This window comes from Mytilus trossulus, chromosome 3, assembly GCF_036588685.1.
Source record: "Mytilus trossulus isolate FHL-02 chromosome 3, PNRI_Mtr1.1.1.hap1, whole genome shotgun sequence".
NCBI classification, from domain to species: domain Eukaryota; kingdom Metazoa; phylum Mollusca; class Bivalvia; order Mytilida; family Mytilidae; genus Mytilus; species Mytilus trossulus.
Window position 1 is genome coordinate 81,038,758 of NC_086375.1, and position 14,784 is coordinate 81,053,541.

Genomic DNA, 14,784 nt, shown 5'->3' on the forward strand with positions numbered 1-14,784 from the left:
TAAAGTCCATCATAATAATTTTTTTTTCAAATAAGATGCAAGCAGCAGACGATTAAAGGTGACCACAAGGTCTTTATGTTCATTAACAATGTCTACATGATCTCCAAGAACGGCTGAGTAATAACTGCTGGTACTTTTTTTCTTGATATTTACTATTTTATTTCTCGTGATTCGTTTTTCTCGATTTTTATTTTTCGTGCTACGTTTTTGCGATTTTTATTTCACGTGTTTCCGTGTTCAGTACCCCCCTTTACCACCCTCATAGTACTTTAACCGCGGATTAATTTAAGATCACCGGCAAAGTTTAAGGTATCATGGCCGCGCCTGAAATCGATTATATTCCGCACTAAAATCGACATTTATGACCCCGATTGGGCACCATACAATGATAAGGGTGTTGAATTGAATTCTATAAATTTGCTCATCCTGTGTACCGTGGCGGACCCTTGGGCGTGACCATGATATTCTTCATGACTTGGTTGGTGTGTACACGTGATTCTAGTATGCCTGGAACAATCAATATTTTTAGCTATATCAGTTTATATAAATCCAATAAAAGTGTCCACTCTTTCCAGTCGATTAAGTTTTAACTTCTTTAGCCCTAAGATGAAGATGTCATCTGTATTGCAATGTAAATTTAAACATTCTGGCGCGAAATGCAGTTACCTCCCTTATCAACCGGAAGTAAATATGTTCTGTTGTAAACAGGTTGAATTTGTAACTGATAAACAACGATTTATGCTGTGACAGTGTTGTAGAATGAGTATTTGCTTCAGTTCACAGACTGATAATGTCCAGGTAAGTCTTTTGCTTCTTTTAAGTTAATAGAAATCCGCTGAAATATTTCCTTTAGTAATTCGGTAATAGCATAGCTCATTATAATATCAGGAACCTCGATAAACATTCCGTCAGAGGAGTATGTATTAATCCCAGCTATTGATAAACTGTTTAGTGTCTAAACTAATTTTTGTATATATGGCATAAATTCTCTTTTGTACATTCTTTTGATCACAAGTGGTGATTAAGTAGCAGAACTATTTTTTTATCATTTTCAAACAACCATGACAACATGAGTGTTACATGATTATTCAGTGCCAGTGGCGAATACAGAAATTTGTATTAGAAGAGACTAAGTGACTGCCTAAGAGGGGGTTTGGTCCAGTTAGACTTCAGTGATTCCGTAAATAATCAACAATTTTTTTCACACAAAAAAGGGGGCGGGCCCCCGGCGCCTCCCCCTAAATATTTGCCCCTGTTAATCGTCTACACGATACAACGTTTAATGATGAGGACATATTTCAAAGACCCCATTTGTTTTGGTTAAAACTCGAGTAAATTGAAAGTGAAAGTAAAATGCAAACACGTATGTATCTGTATTTATATATACATTGAATTTCTCTTAGTCAGCATTTTTCATCGAAAACGAACTTTTTTGTTTGTTTTGTAAATGATGGAACGTTTGCTTCACCTTGCTTTCAAGTGTAATGGTTATGTGATGGTTATCGACTTTCGGCATGTTCGTATTATAAATACATATGAAATACAATTGATCATATATAAGATTGTAGTTTTAACTTGTTTAATTATATTACATGTGTTACATGAACATAGAGTTAGTAAGACATACGCTATTGTTGAAAATAGACTTGGCATCCTACCAATTTTGAAAATGATCAAATACATCGCTTGCATGTGAACACATAGAAAAGACGTTTCATTTTCTAATGATGTGTGGAGTATAAAATACGATCATCATATTAATGGTGTCTTTTCTACTTGTATTGTCATGTTTGCTTGCTGTCTCATTGCACTTGAGATATCTTGAATGTCCCTCATACTGATTAACGTAAACAGATGAAATTACCGGACTTCGGGGACGCGAATTTATTGCAGGTACATTGTACAAAGGTAATCTTCAACATGATAAAAAAAAAATTGACACATTTTAAAGTTTTTATTCTTATAAGTCAATTTGTTTTGAACATCGACGTCCTACGTGGAATTAAAGAGATATTTGTCTCTGGTGGAATTACTATTAAGTCTATTCGGGTTTAAGTTGCATTTGAAAAAAGCAAATGATGTGAACAATGTAACACTAGTTAAACACATGACATATATTACATTAAGAATGTTATCTTTGTCATGCTTATACGTGTAACACACTATTATATCATATGTAAAATAAGATTAGACACACTTACTTTTTACTATACTACAAAACTTATGAAATTAGAAATGGCATAGAGCAGAGGTTATATGCCTCTCCCCGAATGATTAAATACAACTTAATCAAAAATGATGTATGCATGTAACATTGAGATCGTAAAACTTAATCCCGACCGTGCAAGGGCTGTATAGTCAGTCAAGGTCGTTCAAAACTTCCATTTGTTGGTAACTAGATTCATTACTTATGGATTGTTTTGATTATAAATACAGGGTATCGTCTTTGGAACAATTACTGGTATTTTTTTTTTTTTATTAATTTGTATATCCATATAATCGTAACCGGACTTTAAATTCATATACGGCACAAAATTGTAGTGTATATAGCACCAGAGTGTTTATAAGAAATTTATCAAAAATCAGTATGGATCTTTGTTCAACCGATATTCAAAATCGGAAAGTTAATGAGTCCTAGGAGTAGCGTCCAGAATTTGAATGGTATAGAATCTTAAAGTTGATCCATTAAGGGACGACATCAAAAGATCGATGTAGGATAAAAAAAAACTTAAATCAAATAGTTTTGGGGTGGGGGTCAACATTGCTGCAAGTTTTGTTAATCTAAAATCGATTTAAAATATATCTCTATTGGTCAATCAATTTTTCCCAAATTAAGTTAAGAGGGGGTGTGGGGGTCAGTGAAAAAACTATGTGAATTAAGTTTTTTATCCTTCATTGAACTTTTGATGTAGTCCCTAAATCGATACGTTATTCATCAATACTTATCATTAATGTTTATTCGAAGGACATGCGGAACAAAAACGAAGGACATGCGGAACAAAAATCATTGTGTGTACATGTGTAATGAAATACATGCTTTACTTCAGAAATATATTTGGGTTTGGTTTGAACTATTGACTATTCATTTTATATATTGTTTTGAACAAATAAATTTTTCATATAGGGCCTAGCTAGTTTGTGTCTTGCTTGCGACGAGGAATGCGAAATGTATGTAAAAAAAATATTCGGCGGCGGCGACGCCGGCGGAGGATGCATCAACAATTGCTAAGATTGGAAAAGAACTAATTATGATAGATTAACTGTATATTGTATAAATTTTGTAACGAGCCAGTGACTTGAATTGTTGCAAACGGTTGCTGTCAATAAGATTGTCATTTTTCGAATCTTAATCATTTTGTTAAATATTCAAAAGAATATCAAAATGTTGTCAGAATCTCAAAGAACTCAGGGAAGCTGTAAAAGTTTGAACTTTTGTAGATAGGCGACTAATTGACCTATAAACAAAACATTATAAATGCAATTTATACTGTCAAGGTACTCAGCGTGAAAGAAGTATGTTAATTTAAACAAATCTTCCTATTTACATTTATTCATAACGCCTAATTAACAATCCTTTGGACTGATATATTAGAAATAACTTGTTGATCTTTTTCATTTGAATGTTTGATCAATTTTGATGTTTTCTTTTTTAGCCTCCTTGATTCCATTACCGGAAACAATGTCCAGTTACTGAGAGCAATTCTTCTAGAACATCAATACAGCCAAGCAGATTTAAAAGATGGTTTATTTTTCGCTTGTGGTAGCGGTAACATCGACTGCGCTGTTGCTATTTTAGAGACTGGAATATCACCAAATGTCCACAACAACGAGGAATATACACCTTTAACTCTAGCATCCAGAGGGGGACACAGTACAACTGTCGATCTCCTCATTAGATGGAATGCTGATGTCAATCTTGCAGGTGGTTCCATAGGAAATAGTCCGTTACATTATGCTTCAAATGATGGTTATTTGGAAATATGCCGTCTACTAATAGATTCAAAGTGTGACATAAACATGTGTAACTCACGTGCAGATACACCGCTAATTTTAGGCTCAACAAATGGTCATTTGGGAATAGTTGAGTACTTACTCGAGAAAAACGCATCTGTTAGGCGTCGAGGTTACCATGAAAGAACTGCACTTCATTGTGCAACTGAAAATGGTCACTTGGAAGTTTGCCGTCTTCTTATAAATGCAAATGCTGATCTCGAGGAAGAAGATACATTCGGAAACACACCTTTAATATGTGCAGCTGAAAAGGGGTTTGTGGAAGTTTTAAGGCTGCTTCTCCGTCACAACTGCGATGTTAATCGAATGAGTCATAGTGCTGCAACTGCCCTACATTTTGCAGCACAACATGGTGACGTTGAGGTCTGTAGTCTTTTACTAGATGGAGGAGCAGAAATAGATGCTCAAGATATACGTAAATTTACACCATTGATGATGGCATCCCTGAATGGTCATGACGAAATAATAAATCTTTTGGTTAATAGAAAATGTAATGTAAATATGGCTGCCTACAACAAGAGAACAGCCCTCCATCTAGCAGCAGAAAGAGGCAACCTTCAGTGTTGTAAAGTATTACTGAAGGCCGGGGCAAACATAGATGCCCAAGACTCACTAGGCTGCACACCGATCTATAATGCCGCCATTAAAGGCCAGGCCAGTATTGTCCGCTTCTTCATATCAAATGGTGCTGATTTGGTTGTCCGACCGAAAAACGGAAATTCTCTTCTTCATTTCGCAGCTTCAGGGGGTAGCATGGAATGCTGCCAGGAACTGATTGATACTGGATTTGATGTTAATGCTCAAAATCGAGATGGCATAACGCCATTGATATCAGCCGTCAACGGCAAGCAGATAAAGGCGGCACGATTTTTACTTGATGCTGGTTCAGATACGAACTTTAAAGGTTTACACGGAATGACGGCACTCAATGAAGCTGTGTTTTACAACTGTCCACAGCTTGTTGCCTTGCTTCTTGAACGTGGTGCTGATCCAGACATTGAAGATGATGCCGGAACATTGCCGCTTTGGTTTGCTGTGGACGGCTTTAGTATTGAATCTGTTAAATTGTTGTTGAATGCAAACTGTAGGTACAATGTTCACTCAACACTGAGTAGCTACTGTGGGCCATGTAATCCTATTGAACATGCAGTCCACAAAAAGAAAAGACAGGTTCTTCGTTATTTAGTCGCTGCTTACTGTGTAGAAACTTTAAACATTTTGAGAAATCACCTACCTGTCATAGAGAAAATGACCGCGTTAGAACCGGACATGGTCGATTATACAAGAAACCTTGCTGCAGTTCCTCGTCCATTGACAGAGTACTGCCGAAATCGTATACGAAGTTGTTTAGGAAGGCAGACCAATCTTCCAAAAATAGTAGACAAGCTCAATCTACCGACATCAATCAAAACTTTCATTCTATTTGGGGAACTGGATACTGAGTAGCTAGACTAGTCAACACTTTTCTTAGACGCGTTAGTATATGTATGTATGCATGTGTAAACTTAAACATGCAGTATACTTGAAAAAAAACTTGACTTTTACATGATTTATAAAAAGTTTTCAGCTTGCTTATCCAAACTGTGCATTTTTAAGATCTTTCTTTGCTCGTTTCTTATCGCAATAACTCGTTATAACATGTGCTTTTATGACTGACCGTCATGCATTTAATTTTTATAAAAGAAACACAACTCGGGAAAATACCTTTTCGACATGAAGCGATCGATCGCAGCTGGACGAACTTGGTTTGCGTTCTTCCAATATACTTTGTATTATAAAGAAATAAGCAAACATTTAAAAGAATATATAGTCGGACAAAATACACACTTGCAAATTAAAAGCTCCCCTACATCAGTGAACATCATCATCGGTGTCATTAGTCTTAAACTGCTCAAATTACAAAAAGCTCAATCGTCAAAAAGATAGCAGTTTAGCGTACCAAAAGGCTAGCATATATCTTACAATAATATAAGTACCTATTAAACGACTGAATATATACGAAGCTGTGTGCTTAAGATAAGGATGGGTTAAAATATGTAAGTATTTAAAATTCTCTTTTATTCCAGTGGCAGCTAGTAGGTCAAAAGTATGTCACTTAGGACAAAATAAACATATTTTTACAATTATATACACCAATTATCGGGTTTTTTTTTAGACATCTTTGGCGACTATATATACTACCATTGTATTTTTTTTATTTTATTTAAGTTACTGTGACTATGTTGCTTGGTTGGCAACATCATTGAATAACAATTTTTCAAATCTGATAAACTAATTTGGGATAGTTGTTGCCAATTTGAGAGAAGCGCTCTTATTGATTATTTTGGATGGAGCTAGATAAAATTCCGTTTTATCACAGTTCTACACTATTTTCTAAAAGAGAACTAAAATTTCTTACATTTGCAGTATCAGTGTATCATATACTTGCATAAATGGGACCAATAAATGATAGACAAGTCCCGTATCGATCATATAGCAAATTTCTAATTTTTATATTCGAACTATCACAATTCCACATTTAAGCAGTGTTGCGTTCTATATCGTAGCGGCTATGTAGTGCTACGTATATTTTTGTCAACTGAACGAGAAGCTAGCCTAGCAGCTATCAATATCTATGTAGCAGCTAGGCTAGCTACACGTTCAATAGACATAAACCTACGTAGCCCTATGTAGCCTTATCGCAACCCTGGTCGTCGTTAATTGGAGAAATAAACTGTTATTGTTTAGGAATAAAAAAGGGAGCTGTGGGAACAGTATACTGATATTTTCCTTCATACTTCAGAGATGTTTTTAATATTTCAATGTTGTGACTTAAAAATATATTGAGGTTAAAAGTTTAACAGATTTTTCTCACAAAAAAACTTTTAAGAACAGGGGCACCTGTCCAACTTCATATTGCATGTTTTTCTAATATATTTGAATTTTCAATGTTTTAATCATAAACAGCTGTTGTTACAAATGTGGCTTTACCATACTAGCATGTACCAATTTTTAGATGTCTGCAAATATTATTGTTACTGATATATTTACTTTGTTAAGCTTTTTTGCAGTTTATAACCTTTTGAAATTTTAAATTGAACATATCTTTTAATGCTGTACGTGTTATATGATAATCAAATAAAGGTGATGAAATGTTTACTTTTCATTCAGTGGTGGAAAATAAACGTTGACTAACTTTCAAGTCTGGAAACCTCTTTATACATTCTACTCCTAGAAACTGACATTAAAAAAGATACTTATAGTTCCAATATATATCATAAAGTGGCAAATTCTTTCTCATTTTGGAAAGTCTCTCAATCTCCCCTTAGTTTAACTTTTGTTAATGACTCGTCTTCTTTCATTTATTCCATATTTTGGACAAAATCATATTTGTATCTTGTTTTTCACGTGCAATATCACTAAAAAAAGACGGTAATAAATACAATTGATACTAATGTTTCTTGTTTGAATAAGCTCATATAAAGCGATATATGCTACTGTGTTGTTCTGAATCAACAGAAAGTTGAGGAAAAAACTGACAAGATAAGATCCTTATGCCTTCATCTAAAGGATGCTAACTACATATACGCCATGCTAACTACATATACGCCGTGACCTACATATAACTAGGGATTAAACCACAGTTTTGGCTCATATTTAACTAAAGCATTTAGAGAAAACAGACGAGGAAAAGATGATCAACACATTTAGTTCTATCTGTACTCTTTTACATGTGGACAAAATAATCAGCTCTTCTGTTTTGGAGTTACTGCCCCTGAAATGTTGATTTTGTTTTTCACTTATTATCTTTTTTCTAGACTTGTCATTGTTTTAAAAAACTATATGAGCTAACTTAAAATAGTAAATTGCTAAAATGATCATCAATATTACAAGAAATAACCAAGAACCAAACTCCAAGCATAGCACACACAGCAGGTAAAAAGTTGAGTAATGTATGCAGATCTATGCATGTCAATTGGTGGCCTTCTGCTGTCTGCTCTGTGGTCGGGTTGTTTTCGCTTTGACACATTCGCCGTTTCCTTTCTCAATTTTATGTACAGGACTACTTACTCACATTGTACAACTTTGTACCAGCTTAAGTATTAACAACTATAAATACAAATAGAAGATCAAATAGCAAAGAAGAAAAGATTCACTATTGAAAATGCTATACAAAGTAGAACGCGAAAAGTTTGCATTGTCTATGATTAATCAATGATTTCTAAAAAAAAACCCACAAAAAAACAAAAAAAAACAAGGAATTCAAATCCGATGTTTCCAAATTCCATCTCGAAAATCAGTACTGATAAGAATCTTTCTTCCACTCTTGAAAACAATTATCAACCGGAACACATATCAAACAAATCGTTCATCTGTAATTTTAATTTTTCCTCTATTTTTAATTTTATATATATCCATGTCTTGTTTAAATAAGTCTTCCTACGACAAAATCTTTAATTTGTTGAAGGTGGTCACTAAATGGTAGAAGATTGATTGATTCTTTAAACACTTTTGTATCATTTCGTGACAGTCCGACTTTTGTCGCAGAACGCTCGTCACAGGGAAAGTGATTCGGCGTCGGCGCAAGGTAACTTCTTAAAAGCTTTAAATTATAGTTTAGACATGTTAGAAAGTGGAAGAACTGGATGCTTCATACCTTGTATATAGATGCTTTATGTTACAAATTTTATCTTTCATATGTCAATTGTCCTTGCCCTCATTTTCATGGTTCAGCGACTACTTGGATTTTTTTTTATTATGATTATAATACCGGTAGGATAACGATATTTGGTAATGTGCACAACTTGCAAGGTTTTCACGCCCTTCATACAGTTTTCACTTGACCTTGACCTCATTTCATGGATAAGTGAACAAGGTTAAGTTTTGGTGATCCGGTCCATATCTCAGATAAGCAATAGGTCTAGTATATTCGGCGTATGGAAATATTGTTAGGTGTACTTGTCCAACTGGCAGATGCCATCTGACCTTGACCTCGTTTTCATGGTGCAGTGGTTATAGTAAAGTTTTTGTTTTGACGTCTGGATTTCTTATACTGTATGCAATATGTCTTCTATATTTGGTGTATGGAATGATTTTAAGGAGCACATGTCCAACTGGCAGGTATCATTATACCTTGACATTTTCATGGTCCAGTGGTTAAAGTAAAGTTTTTGATTTGGTCTGTTTTTCTTATACTGTATGAAATCGGTCTTCTACATTTGGTGTATGGAATGATTGCAAGGGGCACATGTTCAAATGGCAGGTATCGTCTGACCGTAACCTCATTTTCATGGTTCGGTGGTCAGTTATTTTGTCTGTTTGTCTATAAATACAATATGTAATAGGTCAACTGTATTGAATGTACGGAAATATTTAATGGGTCAGTCTCGCAGGTTTCATTTAACCTTGACCTCATTTTCATAGTTTATTGCTGAGCATTATAAGTTTATGTGTTTCAGTCTGGGGTCTTTTAAACTATAAGCAATAGGTGAACTATATGTGTGATAAATTGTACATATCTGCTAGGTATGGTTCATTTGAGCTTGATCTCATTTTCATGGTTCGTTGGTTAATGTTTTGTTTTCTTGGTGCTATACACAATAGGTCAACTATGTTTAGTATATTGAATTGTTGTATGGTGTACTTGTTTAAAAGTGGATAAAGCCTTAAAGCCAGAGTGCCAAAAGAGAACCATGCATTCACCTTTGGTAGGAAAACAGAGAATCTTAGTATCCATGTGTTGACAGACTAGTGAAACAGTAGTTTAACTACCTAGATAAACAACCACATAGAGCCTATAAGTAGATTGATTGTTGGTGTTTTAACGCCTCTTTCAAGCGCCATTTTGGGGCTGTTTCGTGGCGGCCAGTTTTTATTGGTGCAAGAAACCGGAGTGCACGGAGAAAACCGCCAACCTTTGATAGGAAAACTTGCAATCTAGTCAATTAAGATTTGAGTCAAGTAACCCACACGAACGGAACCAGTGGTGACTGGATAGTGATTGCAGTAGTTAAAACTACTTAGTACACTTGGCCACCGATGCCTCTCTCTTAAGTAGAAGACTATGATTTTCGTTATTTATATCTACTTACTAGCAATGCATGTATTCGTAAGGAATGTTAATGCAAAGTGCATCACCATGACCACGAGTTAATCCTAATAAGGAATAAAGGCAACAGTGGTATACCGCTGTTTAAAGTCATAAATCGATCGAGAGAAAACAAATCCGGGTAACAAACTGAAAACGTGGGAAACACATCAACTGTAAGAGTAAAACAAAATAAATCTGATGTGCAACAAAACAAACGCCCCGAAAAATTTGATAACAACTGAGAATATTCCTGATTTTCAGACAAAAATGATGGTTTGTGAACTTGTTTTTATGGCAAGATAATGTTTGATATTTTCTATCATGAAAACGGGACCTCTTGTAGACCAAAATAATCTATGTCTCTCCAATACTCTAAGGTAGGATTGGAATTATCAAAGTTAACATGTATGGTAATTATCAACATAAGAAAACAAAACTTTCATTTAAAAACATTTTATTGATAAACCAAGTGAATTGGATTACAGGCATGGTGCCAATACTCATCCTTGCTCTACGTAAGCTGGTATGGTACATTTTAAACATCCATTACTCCGTAACATTCAAATGCATCACTTGAATCGTATTTTATTGAACCTATATGCTGAGAGTACCATGAGATGCGCACGCAGATCGTAGAGGTCACTAGCGTATTTGGTCGTATGAGGTCAAGTCATGGAATTTATCCCTCTTATATTTATTTGAAAATAATGGATATCTTAATTGTTTTGAACTGGAATTTAATATAATTGTGACATTTGGAATACAAACTTTACGATTTGATATAGTTTTTGGATGGATTAATATTCTAACGATGTAGTTGGTGATGGATAATTTGTCACGTTGTCAGCAAACATTTGTTAATGAAATGGCTGAACATTCGAGCATTGACTCGGTATCGGAACTGTCTGGCACGGCCAAGACTAGTTCCAAAAGTGACAATATTTTTAGCATTATGAATGACCACAGGCAACTTATTTCGCCAGGTTATGATAACAATATCAGTGGGTTTCAAGCAAGCATTGAAAACATTAATGTTGGAGGCGGAGCCATAAGCAATGCTCCTGCCACTCACACTCCGGAAGTGGTCATACCTGATATTTACAATATGCTACTGCAAAATCAATTGTATATCCAAACTTTGATGAAAAATCAGAATTCTAAAACTGATCCAATACAAAGTTCAACAAAGGTAAACCCTAGACAATCGGCAACAATGGCCGGACCAAGAAAGGTCGTTAAAAATAAACCTAAAAAGGATGATTACCAATCGCAATTGGACAGTTTGTTTGATAATGATATGAACAATAACCAAACTAAAAACATATCTGCACCGTCTGAATTATATTCAGATATTTCGAGTGACGAAAGTTACGATAGCGATGATGAAGCATGTTCTGAGAATGAAGTGGATGTTGAAAAGGCAGAAAATGAAAATGTCTTGGAATCCATGAAAGACTTCATTAGTTCAGACGAAAAGACTGGTCCAAAAATTAATCCTGGTTTAGCCTCATACATGAACCAGGGACTGAGGACACGAGTCAATGAGGAAAAATACAAAGACCTCACAAAGAAATATGATAAGCCTGCCAATGTGAGCAGTCTAAAAGTTCCACGAGTCAACATAGGTGAGGATTTTAAATGCAATTTAATAAAATTCATATTTTTTGAAAAATCAAGTGTGCAAATCAATTTATTATAAATAATATAGTTTTATAATTGATTAAAAACTCGCAATAATATGTGAAATGTGTACACGTATGAATATTGTGTAAAAATCATTTACATACACACTATAATTTTAGTGAATATATTTACTAAATTTATATTATAATTGTAGGTATTTGGAAACAAATGTCAGTACGAAATAAAGATGTGGATATAAAATTACAACGATTACAGAATCTCTTGTCTAAAACAGCGTGTCCATTGATGTATATGATGGATATGTTTGTGGAAAAATCTTCAAAGAAAGAAGGAATGTCCAGAGAGGAACTGCAAGCATATGCAGTCACGTGCAGAGATACGTACCAGCTATTTCAAGCTTGTTATAGTGAAATAACCTTCAGGCGAAGGAGTTTCATCAAAGACGACATTCAACCCCAGTATAAAGGTCTATGTGATGATACCACACCAGTCACTGACATGCTGTTTGGGGATGATATTAAGGAAAAAATCAAAGAACTAGATGCAGAGCATAGTGTGTGCAAAAAAGTTGGGAAGGACCATAATTATACATATGATAATCCCAAGAACTCATATCAGTCTTCTAACAGGGGACGTAGCCATCATGGCCATGGAGGGCGTGGATTTCCTCATAAGTTTGGGAAAAGGAAACGCCAAATTGATGGAGGAAAACCAATCAAAAGAACGAGAAAATATGATGATGATGGTTTTTTAGACCGCAGCAAGACCTTCAACAAGAAGAAAAACAAAGACAAAAAGTAGATCATGTTATTTCTGAAAGTGGTGTAAGTACAAATGATCACTTGATTGATTTAACTGCATTACAAATTCAAAATCTTCCTAATAATTTTATTGGGGGGAAAATTTCAAAGTTTTTTCATCGATGGAAGGAATTAACATCAGACTATTGGATTTTAAATATTATTAAAGGTTATCAGTTAGAATTTGAAAACATTCCTACACAGCTTATTATGCCATACCCACTTGTATTCAGCAGTGAAGAAAATGAATATGTACAAACTGAAATAGATAAGTTTATTTCAAAAACAATTATTCAACCTGTTACTCCAATTAAGGATCAGTATGTTTCAAATATTTTTGTGAGACCCAAAAAAGATGGTACTTATCGAGTAATTTTAAATTTAAAGCAGTTAAACCTTGATATTGAACAAATACATTTTAAAATGGAAACTTTTAAAACAGCAATAACAAATATTACACAAGATTGCTGGTTTGGTTCTGTTGATTTAAAAGATGCATATTATTCTGTTAGCATCAATGAAAAAGATAGGAAATATCTTAGATTTTATTGGAATGAAGTTCTGTATGAATACACTTGTTTGCCAAATGGATTAACAACAGCACCGCGAATTTTCACAAAAATTTTAAAAGTGGTATTTTCCAAACTGAGAAGTAAAGGACATTGCAACACACCATATATTGATGATAGTTTACTTGTGAGCAAAACCTTTTCTGGATGTCAAAGTAATATAATTGACACAGTACAATTATTAGATCATCTTGGGTTTACCATACACCCAGATAAATCTGTACTTCAACCTACTCAAATTATTGTATTTTTGGGTTTTGTAATTAATTCAATAACAATGTGTATTAGAGTAACAACAGAAAAGGCAGACAATATAATTAAATTATGTAGTCGGTTAATTCTCAAGAAAGAGATTACGATAAGAGAGTTTGCACAAGTTATTGGAAAATTAGTAGCAACGGAACCAGGTGTACAGTATGCACCATTATACATAAAGTCTTTAGAAATTACAAAAGATTTATTGTTAAAACAAAATTATGGAAATTTTGATGCAAAAATGACATTGTCAGATGGAAATATTTCAGATTTAAATTGGTGGGTTAATAATATAAATAGTAGTTTCAAGCCAATGACTTTAACAGATCCGCAATTTATTCTTAACACTGATAGTTCAAACACTGGTTGGGGTGCAGTTGTGCAAGATACATTGTTCAAAACCAAAGGGTTTTGGTCAAATGAAGAACAGAAAAACCATATTAATTTTCTAGAGCTTAAGGCAGCATATTTAGCTTTAATTTGGTTTTGTTCGTCAAGAAACAACGTTCATGTAAAAGTGTATTTAGATAACATGGTTGCAGTGAATTACATTAATAAAATGGGTGGCCGCATTGTAAAGTTAAACAATTTGACAAAGGAATTGTGGATTTGGTGTATACAAAGGAAAATTTGGGTTACTGCTTGTCATTTGCCAGGAGTTGCTAATATAGAAGCAGATAGGCTATCAAGATCAATAAATGTGGATATTGAGTGGAAATTGCATGATGATGTTTTTAATATTATTGATTGTTTATTTGGACCACATGATGTGGATTTATTTGCATCTAAATTTAATCATCAATTACCACGTTATTTCTCTTATTTGCCTGATAAATATGCTGAAGCAGTAGATGCATTTTCTGTAAAATGGAGAAATATTAATTGTTATTGCTTTTCACCTTTCAGTCTGATTGGGAAGATATTGCAAAAGGTGGACCAGGATCAAGCAGACATGACATTAGTGGCACCATTGTGGAACACTCAGAATTGGTTTCCACAAATACTTCATCGGATTGTGGCACAGTCATTCATCATAAACAATCGAAAAAATCTTCTGTATCAACCCCAGACTCCAACAAAGGAGCATCATTTGGTGAAATTGCGATTAGCAGTTTTCAGGATATCGGGGAAATCTTGCAAAATTATGGATTATCAAAGGAATCTTCCGAAATCATCATTGCATCTTGGAAACCAGCTACTCGACAACAATATTGGACATATTTCAAAAGATGGTTGCTATTTTGCAGTGAACGGGAAATTAATTCATTTAAAGCCACTGAGTTAAATGTTTTGGAATTTTTAACTTCGTTATATGAAATAGGTTTAGGTTACAGTGCTATTAATACTGCCAGAAGTATGTTATCGTCGTTTATGTCTGTAAATCAAGAGAAAACTGTTGGACAATGGCCATTGGTTAAGCGATTTTTGAAAGGCA

At 34.3% G+C, this 14,784-nt stretch overlaps 2 protein-coding genes across 2 annotated transcripts; both read left to right on the plus strand.

Moving 5' to 3' along the window:
- The first annotated feature begins 656 nt into the window (after positions 1 to 656).
- On the plus strand, positions 657 to 7,147 carry LOC134712580 (ankyrin repeat domain-containing protein 17-like). Its single transcript, XM_063574288.1, has 2 exons — positions 657 to 798; positions 3,654 to 7,147. Exons 1-2 carry the CDS (start codon positions 791 to 793, stop codon positions 5,455 to 5,457), a joined length of 1,812 nt encoding a protein of 603 aa, XP_063430358.1. The 5' UTR covers positions 657 to 790; the 3' UTR covers positions 5,458 to 7,147.
- A 3,534-nt stretch (positions 7,148 to 10,681) lies between these two features.
- Positions 10,682 to 14,476, plus strand: LOC134712584 (uncharacterized). The gene is made up of 3 exons (XM_063574294.1): positions 10,682 to 11,706; positions 11,919 to 12,549; positions 14,256 to 14,476. The coding sequence occupies exons 1-2, from the start codon at positions 10,905 to 10,907 to the stop codon at positions 12,524 to 12,526; spliced, it is 1,410 nt and encodes a 469-aa protein (XP_063430364.1). The 5' UTR covers positions 10,682 to 10,904; the 3' UTR covers positions 12,527 to 12,549; positions 14,256 to 14,476.
- Positions 14,477 to 14,784: the final 308 nt, after the last annotated feature.

Excerpts from the sequence above, each read along its gene's own strand:
- LOC134712584 (XM_063574294.1), top strand. The coding sequence starts at position 10,905 with ATGGATAATTTGTCACGTTGTCAGCAAACATTTGTTAATGAAATGGCT. Across the intron at positions 11,707-11,918 it reads AGTTCCACGAGTCAACATAG|GTATTTGGAAACAAATGTCA; the intron begins GTGAGGATTTTA and ends TTATAATTGTAG.